This window comes from Oncorhynchus nerka, linkage group LG27 (assembly GCF_034236695.1).
Source record: "Oncorhynchus nerka isolate Pitt River linkage group LG27, Oner_Uvic_2.0, whole genome shotgun sequence".
Lineage (NCBI taxonomy): Eukaryota > Metazoa > Chordata > Actinopteri > Salmoniformes > Salmonidae > Oncorhynchus > Oncorhynchus nerka.
In genome coordinates this window covers 32,741,096-32,757,292 of record NC_088422.1, presented here as the reverse complement: position 1 = coordinate 32,757,292, position 16,197 = coordinate 32,741,096, and the positions used below count along the sequence as shown (strand labels likewise).

Sequence of the window (16,197 nt, the reverse complement as noted above, 5' to 3'; positions counted from 1 at the left end):
CTATATTGCGCAACTGGTCACCTGATGGCTCCCAGAGTGATTCTCGCGTAAAATACAGAGGTAGCCATTATTCCAATCGGTCCTACTGAAAAACCAATTGTCCCGGTGGATATATTATCGAATAGATATTTGAAAAAGACCTTGAGGATTGATTATAAACAACGTTTGCCATGTTTCTGTCGATATTATGGAGCTAATTTGGAATATTTTTAGGCGTTTTCATGACTGCAATTTCCGGGCGATTTCTCAGCCAAACGTGAAGAACAAACGGAGCTATTTCGCCTACAAAAATAATATTTTGGGAAAAAAGGAACATTGGCTATCTAACTGGGAGTCTCGTGAGTGAAAACATCCGAAGCTCATCAATGGTAAGCGATTTAATTTGATTGCTTTTCTGATTTCCGTGACCAATTTACCTGCTGCTAGCTGGACAAAATGCTATGCTAGGCTATCGATAAACTTAAACAAATGCTTGTCTAGCTTTGGCTGTAATGCATATTTTGAAAATCTGAGATGACAGGGTGATTAACAAAAGGCTAAGCTGTGTCTCAATATATTTCACTTGTGATTTTCTTGAATAGGAATATTTTCTAGGAATATTTATGTCCGTTGCATTATGCTAATTAGTGTCAGTCGATGATTATGCTCCCTCATGCGGGATGGGGAGTCATTAGAGGTTAAATCGTCTTGAAAATGGCTGTCCAGCAATGATCAACAACTTGACAGAGCTTGAAGAATTTTTAACCTCTAGTGACACCCCATTCCGTGAACGGGACCGTTGTCATCATCTGACACTAATTAGCATATCGCAACGGACATAAATATTCCTAGGAAATATTCCTATTCATGAAAATCACAAGTGAATTTTTCATTTTTTCATTTTTCAAAATAAGAGCCTGAAACTATGTATTGTGACACTAGACACATTAGGGAAGCCATAGAAAAAGTAATCTGGTTGATAGCCCATTCACTGCTCAATAGGGACGCATAGGAACGCAGAGCCTTCTAAATAAGAGTCCCTTCCTGTTTGGATTTTTCTCAGGCTTTCGCCTGCAACATCAGTTCTGTTATACTCACAGACAATATTTTTACAGTTTTGGAAACTTTAGAGTGTTTTCTATCCTAAGCTGTCAATTATATGCATATTCTAGCATCTTGTCCTGACAAAATATCCCGTTTACTACGGGAACGTTATTTTTCCAAAAATGAAAATACTGCCCCCTAGTCAGAAAAGGTTAAAAGACTAATATGAAAATATTGTACTATATAGGTGTGAAAAGCTCTTACAGACTAACAGCTGTATTGACTCAGGGGTGTGAATACTTATATAAATTTGATATTTGACATTTGCAAAAATTATTTAAAACATGTTTTCACTTTGGCGTTATGGGGTATTATGTGTAGATAGGTGATATTATTATTATTATTATTTTTAAATCTATTTTGAATTCAGACTGTAGTACAACAAAATGTGGAATAAGTCAAGGGGTATGAATACTTTCTGAGGGCACTGTATGTACGTATGTTGACAGTGTGACAGAGATGTTGTTCCCACCTCCTCTATAATGGAATCAGCGGTGGTTTCCGTCTCCTCTGGATCGCACACATAATCCCATTAACAGCACTCTGCTGGAGTGGAGTCTTCCTCTGACCAGCCCAGGCCACCCTCAGTCCACACTATCTGGGACAACGCCTCTAACACCTCCTAGCTCCCTCCATCCCTCCCTTAGTCCCCCTCTCTGCTTTGCTATCTCTGAAACACAGGCGAATCACTGTCCTCGTCATCCCAAATGGCAGCCTATTCCCTAGTTAGTAAACAATTTTTTACCACGGCTACTCATAACTGATGGAGCCATTGACCAGGGCATAACCATGTACTTCCTATCTATTAACCTGTCGGCCGGCAGTATGGTTCGATGGGTATTGCAAAAATACCAGTGACCAATTTGTTTTGGCTGTACTTTCACTTGTCTACTGACTGTTGCTGGGTGTGTGTTTTACAGGAACAGCTGTAGAATGGACCCGGTTGTGTCAGTAAAACATGTTGTTATTATTGTTGTTGTTGGCCGTCATCAGGGATGTACTAGTGTTGGTATGAATGAGACCGTGTCAGTGAAGATGGCTGTCAGTAAACACAGACAGCTTAGCAGTCTAATCATCATAGCAACGGGCAGCCATGGGCCTTCCAGAGGCAGAGCTCTGTGGAAACAGTTTAGTCTGAGCAGCGGGTGGCAGGTTGTGCAGTGAGCCATGCCTTAGTTTGCCTATTTGTGTGTGCTCAGGAGGAGGTAGCATGAGTGGCAGACTCTCCCCTACTGCCTCGTGGGCTGTAATCAAACCACTCAGGTTCCCATGGAAACCACCTCCATCCTATCAGCACTGCTGCTAGGCGATGGTGAAGATGATTATGGTGGTTGTTGCAGTTGGGGTTGTAGTTAGCAGCGTCCTGGGGTCCTGAGAGGTTGACGCATACTCCCTGTCACAGCGGAAAAGCAACGTTTAACCACTCATTAAACACAGCAGAGCAGCGTGGGTTGTTACTGGCAAGGAAATGAACCACACACACTAGGGGCCCAGTGTCACACAGTTCACACAGACCCAGCGACCAGGAACAGAAGTGTTACTGCAGCATGACATTAAAGAGTCATTACAGACCATGCATGACCTCTATCATGACCTCTATCATGTGGTATAAAAAAAAGGCATTTCTCTAATGTGTTGTACTATATTAACATCCACCTCTCACTGAATACGCCTGACACTGGAGTAGCAGCCAGCCAGGCATTTTGAAACCCCGTACTTGTCTGAGTTCTAAAAATGGAATTGTGTTGTTTAGCCAAGCCGTTCTGATTAAGATGTCATCTCTGCCCTCTTGAGCTCCCACACCTCCGCCCCTCCCTCAGGGGGCTGCACCAGTTTACCTTTCATTAGGGGACCCTCTGTGCAAAACGTGTTTGCTGATAAGAGCCAGCAGTTTATCAACAGTTTATAAAGGCTGACGTTTGGATTAATCAAATCAGCACACATCCGGAGAAGGGTCGGACTCTGTAAACACAATCAGATCTGACTCCACAGATGGAATGAGCGAGGTGGGGGGAAGGGAGGGAGGGAGGGAGGGAGGGTAAGTAAAGAAATGGAATAGAATTAGCAAAGTCACCTTTGCAGAAATCAAATGTTTCAAGGAGATGTTTGCTTCCTGGGCTGCTGGGTGATCTCAGTCAGTCTACATGAGCAGTGTTGAGGGAGGGCTGTAGTCACAACTGGCTGTAGAATGGGTCCTACGTCTGTCTATCTGTCCATCCGTCTGTCCCCAAGCCTAGCAGAGCACCTCTACAGTGACAGGCAAGACTGGCTCCTCACTATCTCCCATCAACTCTCTATCTGGGGAGAAAAATGCGGCATTGCAGTCTCACTTTAGAGGGACACTGATCACAAGCACAACTCATCTCAACTGTGGAGAGAGGTTGCTCTCTCTCTCTCTCTCTCTCTCTCTCTCTCTCTCTCTCTCTCTCTCTGTCTCTCTCTCTCTCTCGCTCCCTCTCTCTCTCTCTCTCCCTCTCTCTCTCTCTCTCTCTCTCTCTCTGTCTCTGTCTCTCTCTCTCTCTCTCTCTCTCTCTGTCTCTCTCTCTCTCTCTCTCTGTCTCTCTCTCTCTCTCTCTCTCTCTCTCTCTCTCTCTCTCTCTCCCCCCCCCTCTCTCCTCGCCTCACTCATTTTCTAAGACACATAGAGAGCAGAGGATTCCACTCGGTTTCTCTGCTCACAGAGTGGAAGTTGGAGTTGAAGAGATGGAGCTGAGCGGAGCTTCAAACAGCACATGTAATTGAGCAGACCTAGATAGGCTATCCGGGAACATGAAACAGCAACAGTTGTGACGGGAGGTAATTGCCTCCTTGGGCCGGTATAATGTCTTGTCGAGGCTTTAAACTCCAGCAAACTGCTGGAAGTCCTTATGTCTGCAGGTAATAGGTTCCAGGCATCAGCAGTCATGTGAAATGCAAGAAAGATAGCACTGCTGTGTGCGTGTGTGTGTTTGGGAAAGAGAAAATATGGAAGATAGAAAATGTGTATGTGTGTTCCAGCGTCTGTGTGCTAGTGGGAGTGGGAGTGTGTTCCAGTGTCTGTGTGCTAGTGGGAGTGAGAGTGTGTTCCAGTGTCTGTGTGCTAGTGGGAGTGGGAGTGTGTTCCAGCGTCTGTGTACTAGTGGGAGTGGTAGTGTGTTCCAGCGTCTGTGTGCTAGTGGGAGTGGGAGTGGGAGTGTGTTCCAGCGTCTGTGTGCTAGTGGGAGTGGGAGTGTGTTCCAGCGTCTGTGTGCTAGTGGGAGTGGGAGAAAGTATTTTACGGTATAGATTTTTTTCTTAGGTTCTGCATTATTTTTGATTAATTCATGCAATGTTTTCATTATATGTTTTGGAGCAGAGGTGCAGTGAAACTCTCTCTCTCTTTCTGTCTCTCTGTGAGAGCAGGAATTACCCCCACATTTCTTCTGTAAATTACTTCTTGTGGTGTGGAATTCTGTATCTTGATTTAAAAGTGCAGTGTTTTTCTGTAAGACATTAAAGTGGTTGAACTTGTGCCATGGCATTTATACATGACTGACTGTTTTTTCAGATGTGTTGACATAAACATACAATAGTAACCTGGGCACTGTTGAGTCACATGCCTTTTGATGATAAACAGCACAGAATGAAGGCTCAGAAAACAACACAGAAGGAAGGCTCAGAAAACAACACAGAATGAAGGCTCAGAAAACAACACAGAATGAAGGCTCAGAAAACAACACAGAAGGAAGGCTCAGAAAACAACACAGAATGAAGGCTCAGAAAACAACACAGAATGAAGGCTCAGAAAACAACACAGAAGGAAGGCTCAGAAAACAACACAGAATGAAGGCTCAGAAAACAACACAGAATGAAGGCTCAGAAAACAACACAGAAGGAAGGCTCAGAAAACAACACAGAATGAAGGCTCAGAAAACAACACAGAATGAAGGCTCAGAAAACAACACAGAATGAAGGCTCAGAAAACAACACAGAAGGAAGGCTCAGAAAACAACACAGAAGGAAGGCTCAGAAAACAACACAGAATGAAGGCTCCAAGCATGTAACTCCAAGCATCCCTGTCAGTGTAACTCCAAGCATCCCTGTCAGTGTAACTCCAAGCATCCCTGTCAGTGTAACTCCAAGCATCCCTGTCAGTGTAACTCCAAGCATCCCTGTCAGTGTAACTCCAAGCATCCCTGTCAGTGTAACTCCAAGCATCCCTGTCAGTGTAACTCCAAGCATGTCACAGAGGCTCCTACGCAGGCAGAAAAATCAAGCAGAGTTGTGGCCTTAATTGTCAGGGTTTTTGTCCTCTTCCCTGACCCCCTTCCAACCTACTCCAGTCCCCTCCCGTTCTGTAAGACACAGAGACACAGAGACACAAAGAGAGAGCGAGAGAGAGAGGGAGACCTCAGGAAGGAGATGTGTTATTATCTGGCCCTCTCCTCTGCGATTAATGGAACATCTGTCCACACAAAAACAGCCGCCCCCAATTCCCAGCAGTTTACCCTCTATATAAACAGCTAATAAGCCTACAGTGAGTGCGTCACTTAGGGGGTCAGGCCTGCAGACCACTCCACTTTACTGCACACCCTACACTTTATATTACACTTCATATTGATGCAGGTGGATGTGGGTGAGAGGAGAAATATCCCATTGAGGCGATAGATAAGAATATGCTACAATATATTCCCAGCATCAGCCCCCCTGATAGAGAAGTGTTGCCAGTGGTGAATAGATGAGGAGAATCAGTCAGTCAGTCAGTGGGTCTGTTTCCCTCCCACAGCTGAAGAGTGAAGCTAAGCCCCTCTCCTCTTCCCCTGATTAACTGGCTCTTTGTTCCATTGTTGGTGGCGTGCTCCCATGAAGCAGATTGCAGTGGGCAAACTGTCAGCTTTAAAACAAGCCTACCGCTATGCTAATCTGCATCAGGGTTTCACCCCCCTCCCCCCAGATCACAAGAAAGGAAGCAAAGCATTTTTGGTTTGTTGTTTGGTCCCTAAAGCAATATTGCTTCAAATATAATTTTTGTGATATACTTTGGGGAATGGGATGTTGAGGGATGTTGAGGGGTGTTGAGGGACGGAGAGGGGTGCTGAGGGACGGAGAGGGGTGTTGAGGGACGGAGAGGGATGTTGAGGGGTGTTTTCAAATTAATATAGGTGTGTTGAGGGATGGAGAGGGGTGTTTAGGGATGGAGAGGGGTGTTGAGGGGTGTTTTCAAATTAATATAGGTGTGTTGAGGGATGGAGAGGGGTGTTTGAGATGCAAAAGCAACCAACTCATTTAAATGTGGGTCAATTTCACAAATCTTTAGTGAATTTACTATGTGACCTTAATTACTTGCCTGACATTTGTGTGCCTGTGTTCTCTCTGTGTCTCCAGGCAGCTTCTATGGCCCTGAGCAGCCTGGGTCATGTGTACACAGCCATCGGGGACTACCCTAATGCCCTGGCCAGCCACAAGCAGTGTGTCCTACTGGCCAAGCAGTCCAAGGACCAGCTGTCGGAGGCACGAGAGCTGGGCAACATGGGCGCCGTCTACATCGCCATGGGCGACTTTGAAAACGCCGTCCAATGTCACGAGCAGCACCTGGGCATCGCCAAGGCCCTGACCAGCAAGAGGGAGGAGGCCCGTGCCTACAGCAACCTGGGCAGTGCCTATCACTACCACCGTAACTTTGACAAGGCCATGTCTTACCACACCCATGTGCTGGAGCTGGCCCAGGAGCTGGAGGAGCAGCCTATAGAGATGAGGGCGTACGCTGGACTGGGGCACGCTGCACGCTGCATGCAGGACCTGGAGAGAGCCAAGCAGTACCACCAACAGCAGCTGGCCATCGCTGAGGGCCTGAAGGACAGAGCTGCAGAGGGAAGAGCCTCCTCCAACCTGGGTAAGTAACAACACAGAGGGGTAGTCTGTGGTGGGTGGGTCAGGAGACTGGGCTGGGGATAGCATCATATCTATCTATAACATCTTCATTTTTCGGTTTATTTTCAAACATGGCTCACAAAGAATATTTCTAGTTTAGTACCGTGTTATTATGCTTCCCCTTAGATTGGCCTCTAGGCCTGTCCCTGGCATTTGAGGTCAATGTACAGCGCAGTCCCTCATGTTGTGGGCTTCCCTTTTCTGATGAGCATGTGAGTTCCTCTTTTTGGCCCCGTCCACCCTACAGGATGAGGAACCACCTGGTTTTTAGAAAGTTAGTCTGGTAGATGGTAGAAGGAAGGCAGTCCCAGACAGGTGGAGGGAGGTTGGCTTTGTGTTTGCTCCAGCTCGGCAGTGTGGAGTTTTACCCAGGTCACTGACCTGCAGAAGAGCCGGGATGCTTCCTCACAAGGAGCTTGGCAGGATGTGATGGGAACAGGCTAGAATAGCAGTGTAGAGATCATGGTTTGCCAGTGAGAGAGACAATGCGTGGAGGTGGAGGGAGCATCAGTATTCTCTCTGTATTTTAGCACCGCTGTGCCAAATAGCAGACTTTGATGGTGGGGTGATATCCGCATTCCTCTCATTTTGTTATTCTGTGCTCCTACTTTTTCCTCTGCTTGTTGTGGGTTCCAGGTTCTACTACAGTATATCACTAGTAAGTCTGTTTACCTGTCTCTGCTTGTTGTGCATTCCAGGTACTACTACAGTATATCACTAGTACCTGTTTACCTGTCTCTGCTTGTTGTGGGTTCCAGGTACTACTATATCACTAGTAAGTCTGTTTACCTGTTTCTGCTTGTTGTGCATTCCAGGTACTACTACAGTATATCACTAGTACCTGTTTACCTGTCTCTGCTTGTTGTGGGTTCCAGGTACTACTATATCACTAGTACCTGTTTACCTGTCTCTGCTTGTTGTGGGTTCCAGGTACTACTATATCACTAGTACCTGTTTACCTGTCTCTGCTTGTTGTGGGTTCCAGGTACTACTACAGTATATCACTAGTACCTGTTTACCTGTCTCTGCTTGTTGTGGGTTCCAGGTACTACTATATCACTAGTACCTGTTTACCTGTCTCTGCTTGTTGTGGGTTCCAGGTACTACTACAGTATATCACTGGTACCTGCTTACCTGTCTCTGCTTGTTGTGGGTTCCAGGTACTACTATATCACTAGTACCTGTTTACCTGTCTCTGCATGTTGTGGGTTCCAGGTACTACTACAGTATATCACTGGTACCTGCTTACCTGTCTCTGCTTGTTGTGGGTTCCAGGTACTACTATATCACTAGTACCTGTTTACCTGTCTCTGCTTGTTGTGGGTTCCAGGTACTACTATATCACTAGTACCTGCTTACCTGTCTCTGCTTGTTGTGGGTTCCAGGTACTACTATATCACTGGTACCTGTTTACCTGTCTCTGCTTGTTGTGGGTTCCAGGTACTACTATATCACTAGTACCTGCTTACCTGTCTCTGCTTGTTGTGGGTTCCAGGTACTACTATATCACTGGTACCTGTTTACCTGTCTCTGCTTGTTGTGGGTTCCAGGTACTACTATATCACTAGTACCTGTTTACCTGTCTCTGCTTGTTGTGGGTTCCAGGTACTACTACAGTATATCACTAGTACCTGTTTACCTGTCTCTGCTTGTTGTGGGTTCCAGGTACTACTATATCACTAGTACCTGTTTACCTGTCTCTGCTTGTTGTGGGTTCCAGGTACTACTACAGTATATCACTGGTACCTGCTTACCTGTCTCTGCTTGTTGTGGGTTCCAGGTACTACTATATCACTAGTACCTGTTTACCTGTCTCTGCATGTTGTGGGTTCCAGGTACTACTATATCACTAGTACCTGTTTACCTGTCTCTGCTTGTTGTGGGTTCCAGGTACTACTATATCACTAGTACCTGCTTACCTGTCTCTGCTTGTTGTGGGTTCCAGGTACTACTATATCACTGGTACCTGTTTACCTGTCTCTGCTTGTTGTGGGTTCCAGGTACTACTATATCACTAGTACCTGTTTACCTGTCTCTGCTTGTTGTGGGTTCCAGGTACTACTATATCACTAGTACCTGTTTACCTGTCTCTGCTTGTTGTGGGTTCCAGGTACTACTATATCACTAGTACCTGCTTACCTGTCTCTGCTTGTTGTGCGTTCCAGGTACTACTATATCACTAGTACCTGTTTACCTGTCTCTGCTTGTTGTGGGTTCCAGGTACTACTATATCACTAGTACCTGTTTACCTGTCTCTGCTTGTTGTGGGTTCCAGGTACTACTACAGTATATCACTGGTACCTGTTTACCTGTCTCTGCTTGTTGTGGGTTCCAGGTACTACTATATCACTAGTACCTGTTTACCTGTTTCTGCTTGTTGTGGGTTCCAGGTACTACTATATCACTAGTAAGTCTGTTTACCTGTCTCTGCTTGTTGTGCATTCCAGGTACTACTACAGTATATCACTAGTACCTGTTTACCTGTCTCTGCTTGTTGTGGGTTCCAGGTACTACTATATCACTAGTACCTGTGTACCTGTCTCTGCTTGTTGTGGGTTCCAGGTACTACTATATCACTAGTACCTGTTTACCTGTCTCTGCTTGTTGTGGGTTCCAGGTACTACTATATCACTAGTACCTGTTTACCTGTCTCTGCTTGTTGTGGGTTCCAGGTACTACTATATCACTAGTACCTGTTTACCTGTCTCTGCTTGTTGTGGGTTGCAGGTACTACTATATCACTAGTACCTGTTTACCTGTCTCTGCTTGTTGTGGGTTCCAGGTACTACTATATCACTAGTACCTGTTTACCTGTCTCTGCTTGTTGTGGGTTCCAGGTACGACTATATCACTAGTACCTGTTTACCTGTCTCTGCTTGTTGTGGGTTCCAGGTACTACTACAGTATATCACTGGTACCTGTTTACCTGTCTCTGCTTGTTGTGGGTTCCAGGTACTACTATATCACTAGTACCTGTTTACCTGTCTCTGCTTGTTCTGGGTTCCAGGTACTACTATATCACTAGTACCTGTTTACCTGTCTCTGCTTGTTGTGGGTTGCAGGTACTACTATATCACTAATACCTGTTTACCTGTCTCTGCTTGTTGTGGGTTCCAGGTACTACTATATCACTAGTACCTGTTTACCTGTCTCTGCTTGTTGTGGGTTCCAGGTACTACTATATCACTAGTACCTGTTTACCTGTCTCTGCTTGTTGTGGGTTCCAGGTACTACTACAGTATATCACTGGTACCTGTTTACCTGTCTCTGCTTGTTGTGGGTTCCAGGTACTACTATATCACTAGTACCTGTTTACCTGTCTCTGCATGTTGTGGGTTGCAGGTACTACTATATCACTAATACCTGTTTACCTGTCTCTGCTTGTTGTGGGTTCCAGGTACTACTATATCACTAGTACCTGTTTACCTGTCTCTGCTTGTTGTGGGTTCCAGGTACTACTATATCACTAGTACCTGTTTACCTGTCTCTGCTTGTTGTGGGTTCCAGGTACTACTACAGTATATCACTGGTACCTGTTTACCTGTCTCTGCTTGTTGTGGGTTCCAGGTACTACTATATCACTAGTACCTGTTTACCTGTCTCTGCATGTTGTGGGTTCCAGGTACTACTATATCACTAGTACCTGTTTACCTGTCTCTGCTTGTTGTGGGTTCCAGGTACTACTATATCACTAGTACCTGTTTACCTGTCTCTGCTTGTTGTGGGTTCCAGGTACTACTATATCACTAGTACCTGCTTACCTGTCTCTGCTTGTTGTGGGTTCCAGGTACTACTATATCACTGGTACCTGTTTACCTGTCTCTGCTTGTTGTGGGTTCCAGGTACTACTATATCACTAGTACCTGTTTACCTGTCTCTGCTTGTTGTGGGTTCCAGGTACTACTATATCATTAGTACCTGTTTACCTGTCTCTGCTTGTTGTGGGTTCCAGGTACTACTATATCACTAGTACCTGCTTACCTGTCTCTGCTTGTTGTGCGTTCCAGGTACTACTATATCACTAGTACCTGTTTACCTGTCTCTGCTTGTTGTGGGTTCCAGGTACTACTATATCACTAGTACCTGTTTACCTGTCTCTGCTTGTTGTGGGTTCCAGGTACTACTACAGTATATCACTGGTACCTGTTTACCTGTCTCTGCTTGTTGTGGGTTCCAGGTACTACTATATCACTAGTACCTGTTTACCTGTTTCTGCTTGTTGTGGGTTCCAGGTACTACTATATCACTAGTAAGTCTGTTTACCTGTCTCTGCTTGTTGTGCATTCCAGGTACTACTACAGTATATCACTAGTACCTGTTTACCTGTCTCTGCTTGTTGTGGGTTCCAGGTACTACTATATCACTAGTACCTGTGTACCTGTCTCTGCTTGTTGTGGGATCCAGGTACTACTATATCACTAGTACCTGTTTACCTGTCTCTGCTTGTTGTGGGTTCCAGGTACTACTATATCACTAGTACCTGTTTACCTGTCTCTGCTTGTTGTGGGTTCCAGGTACTACTATATCACTAGTACCTGTTTACCTGTCTCTGCTTGTTGTGGGTTGCAGGTACTACTATATCACTAGTACCTGTTTACCTGTCTCTGCTTGTTGTGGGTTCCAGGTACTACTATATCACTAGTACCTGTTTACCTGTCTCTGCTTGTTGTGGGTTCCAGGTACGACTATATCACTAGTACCTGTTTACCTGTCTCTGCTTGTTGTGGGTTCCAGGTACTACTACAGTATATCACTGGTACCTGTTTACCTGTCTCTGCTTGTTGTGGGTTCCAGGTACTACTATATCACTAGTACCTGTTTACCTGTCTCTGCTTGTTGTGGGTTCCAGGTACTACTATATCACTAGTACCTGTTTACCTGTCTCTGCTTGTTGTGGGTTGCAGGTACTACTATATCACTAGTACCTGTTTACCTGTCTCTGCTTGTTGTGGGTTCCAGGTACTACTATATCACTAGTACCTGTTTACCTGTCTCTGCTTGTTGTGGGTTCCAGGTACTACTATATCACTAGTACCTGTTTACCTGTCTCTGCTTGTTGTGGGTTCCAGGTACTACTACAGTATATCACTGGTACCTGTTTACCTGTCTCTGCTTGTTGTGGGTTCCAGGTACTACTATATCACTAGTACCTGTTTACCTGCCTCTGCTTGTTGTGGGTTCCAGGTACTACTATATCACTAGTACCTGATTACCTGTCTCTGCTTGTTGTGGGTTCCAGGTACTACTATATCACTAGTACCTGTTTACCTGTCTCTGCTTGTTGTGGGTTCCAGGTACTACTACAGTATATCACTGGTACCTGTTTACCTGTCTCTGCTTGTTGTGGGTTGCAGGTACTACTACAGTATATCACTAGTACCTGTTTACCTGTCTCTGCTTGTTGTGGGTTCCAGGTACTACTACAGTATATCACTAGTACCTGTTTACCTGTCTCTGCTTGTTGTGGGTTCCAGGTACTACTATATCACTAGTAAGTCTGTTTACCTGTCTCTGCTTGTTGTGCATTCCAGGTACTACTACAGTATATCACTAGTACCTGTTTACCTGTCTCTGCTTGTTGTGGGTTCCAGGTACTACTATATCACTAGTACCTGTTTACCTGTCTCTGCTTGTTGTGGGTTCCAGGTACTACTATATCACTAGTACCTGTTTACCTGTCTCTGCTTGTTGTGGGTTCCAGGTACTACTATATCACTAGTACCTGTTTACCTGTCTCTGCTTGTTGTGGGTTCCAGGTACTACTATATCACTAGTACCTGTTTACCTGTCTCTGCTTGTTGTGGGTTCCAGGTACTACTATATCACTAGTAAGTCTGTTTACCTGTCTCTGCTTGTTGTGCATTCCAGGTACTACTACAGTATATCACTAGTACCTGTTTACCTGTCTCTGCTTGTTGTGGGTTCCAGGTACTACTATATCACTAGTACCTGTTTACCTGTCTCTGCTTGTTGTGGGTTCCAGGTACTACTATATCACTAGTACCTGTTTACCTGTCTCTGCTTGTTGTGGGTTCCAGGTACTACTACAGTATATCACTGGTACCTGTTTACCTGTCTCTGCTTGTTGTGGGTTGCAGGTACTACTACAGTATATCACTAGTACCTGTTTACCTGTCTCTGCTTGTTGTGGGTTCCAGGTACTACTACAGTATATCACTAGTACCTGTTTACCTGTCTCTGCTTGTTGTGGGTTCCAGGTACTACTATATCACTAGTAAGTCTGTTTACCTGTCTCTGCTTGTTGTGCATTCCAGGTACTACTACAGTATATCACTAGTACATGTTTACCTGTCTCTGCTTGTTGTGGGTTCCAGGTACTACTATATCACTAGTACCTGTTTACCTGTCTCTGCTTGTTGTGGGTTCCAGGTACTACTATATCACTAGTACCTGTTTACCTGTCTCTGCTTGTTGTGGGTTCCAGGTACTACTATATCACTAGTACCTGTTTACCTGTCTCTGCTTGTTGTGGGTTCCAGGTACTACTATATCACTAGTACCTGTTTACCTGTCTCTGCTTGTTGTGGGTTCCAGGTACTACTATATCACTAGTAAGTCTGTTTACCTGTCTCTGCTTGTTGTGCATTCCAGGTACTACTACAGTATATCACTAGTACCTGTTTACCTGTCTCTGCTTGTTGTGGGTTCCAGGTACTACTATATCACTAGTACCTGTTTACCTGTCTCTGCTTGTTGTGGGTTCCAGGTACTACTATATCACTAGTACCTGCTTACCTGTCTCTGCTTGTTGTGGGTTCCAGGTACTACTATATCACTAGTACCTGTTTACCTGTCTCTGCTTGTTGTGGGTTCCAGGTACTACTATATCACTAGTACCTGTTTACCTGTCTCTGCTTGTTGTGGGTTCCAGGTACTACTATATCACTAGTACCTGTTTACCTGTCTCTGCTTGTTGTGGGTTCCAGGTACTACTATATCACTAGTACCTGTTTACCTGTCTCTGCTTGTTGTGGGTTCCAGGTCCTACTATATCACTAGTACCTGTTTACCTGTCTCTGCTTGTTGTGGGTTCCAGGTACTACTGTATCACTAGTACCTGTTTACCTGTCTCTGCTTGTTGTGGGTTCCAGGTACTACTATATCACTAGTACCTGTTTACCTGTCTCTGCTTGTTGTGGGTTCCAGGTACTACTATATCACTAGTACCTGTTTACCTGTCTCTGCTTGTTGTGGGTTCCAGGTACTACTATATCACTAGTACCTGTTTACCTGTCTCTGCTTGTTGTGGGTTCCAGGTACTACTATATCACTAGTACCTGTTTACCTGTCTCTGCTTGTTGTGGGTTCCAGGTACTACTATATCACTAGTACCTGTTTACCTGTCTCTGCTTGTTGTGGGTTCCAGGTACTACTATATCACTAGTACCTGTTTACCTGTCTCTGCTTGTTGTGGGTTCCAGGTACTACTATATCACTAGTAAGTCTGTTTACCTGTCTCTGCTTGTTGTGCATTCCAGGTACTACTACAGTATATCACTGGTACCTGTTTACCTGTCTCTGCTTGTTGTGGGTTCCAGGTACTACTATATCACTAGTACCTGTTTACCTGTCTCTGCTTGTTGTGGGTTCCAGGTACTACTATATCACTAGTACCTGTTTACCTGTCTCTGCTTGTTGTGGGTTCCAGGTACTACTATATCACTAGTACCTGTTTACCTGTCTCTGCTTGTTGTGGGTTCCAGGTACTACTATATCACTAGTAAGTCTGTGTACCTGTCTCTGCTTGTTGTGCATTCCAGGTACTACTACAGTATATCACTGGTACCTGTTTACCTGTCTCTGCTTGTTGTGGGTTGCAGGTACTACTATATCACTAATACCTGTTTACCTGTCTCTGCATGTTGTGGGTTCCAGGTACTACTATATCACTAGTACCTGTTTACCTGTCTCTGCTTGTTGTGGGTTCCAGGTACTACTATATCACTAGTACCTGTTTACCTGTCTCTGCTTGTTGTGGGTTCCAGGTACTACTATATCACTAGTACCTGCTTACCTGTCTCTGCTTGTTGTGGGTTCCAGGTACTACTATATCACTAGTACCTGTTTACCTGTCTCTGCTTGTTGTGGGTTCCAGGTACTACTACAGTATATCACTGGTACCTGTTTACCTGTCTCTGCTTGTTGTGGGTTCCAGGTACTACTATATCACTAGTACCTGTTTACCTGTCTCTGCTTGTTGTGGGTTCCAGGTACTACTATATCACTAGTACCTGTTTACCTGTCTCTGCATGTTGTGGGTTCCAGGTACTACTATATCACTAGTACCTGTTTACCTGTCTCTGCTTGTTGTGGGTTCCAGGTACTACTATATCACTAGTACCTGTTTACCTGTCTCTGCTTGTTGTGGGTTCCAGGTACTACTATATCACTAGTACCTGTTTACCTGTCTCTGCTTGTTGTGGGTTCCAGGTACTACTATATCACTAGTACCTGTTTACCTGTCTCTGCTTGTTGTGGGTTCCAGGTACTACTATATCACTAGTAAGTCTGTTTACCTGTCTCTGCTTGTTGTGCATTCCAGGTACTACTACAGTATATCACTAGTACCTGTTTACCTGTCTCTGCTTGTTGTGGGTTCCAGGTACTACTATATCACTAGTACCTGTTTACCTGTCTCTGCTTGTTGTGGGTTCCAGGTACTACTATATCACTAGTACCTGTTTACCTGTCTCTGCTTGTTGTGGGTTCCAGGTACTACTATATCACTAGTACCTGTTTACCTGTCTCTGCTTGTTGTGGGTTCCAGGTACTACTATATCACTAGTACCTGTTTACCTGTCTCTGCTTGTTGTGGTTTCCAGGTACTACTATATCACTAGTACCTGTTTACCTGTCTCTGCTTGTTGTGGGTTCCAGGTACTACTATATCACTAGTACCTGTTTACCTGTCTCTGCTTGTTGTGGGTTCCAGGTACTACTATTTCACTAGTACCTGTTTACCTGTCTCTGCTTGTTGTGGGTTGCAGGTACTACTATATCACTAGTACCTGTTTACCTGTCTCTGCTTGTTGTGGGTTCCAGGTACTACTATATCACTAGTACCTGTTTACCTGTCTCTGCTTGTTGTGGGTTCCAGGTACTACTATATCACTAGTACCTGTTTACCTGTCTCTGCTTGTTGTGGGTTCCAGGTACTACTATATCACTAGTAAGTCTGTTTACCTGTCTCTGCTTGTTGTGAAT

General features: G+C 44.8%; 1 protein-coding gene across 2 annotated transcripts in view; it reads left to right on the top strand.

Annotated features, from left to right (window-relative positions):
* LOC115111615 (tetratricopeptide repeat protein 28-like) overlaps positions 1–16,197 on the top strand; it is a 226,208-nt gene that overhangs the window by 153,780 nt on the left and 56,231 nt on the right. For both annotated transcript variants that reach the window (XM_065011559.1, XM_065011558.1), the window contains exon 5: positions 6,427–6,934. In XM_065011559.1, the coding sequence (XP_064867631.1) occupies positions 6,427–6,934 (508 nt within the window). The remainder of the gene's footprint in view (positions 1–6,426; positions 6,935–16,197) is intronic.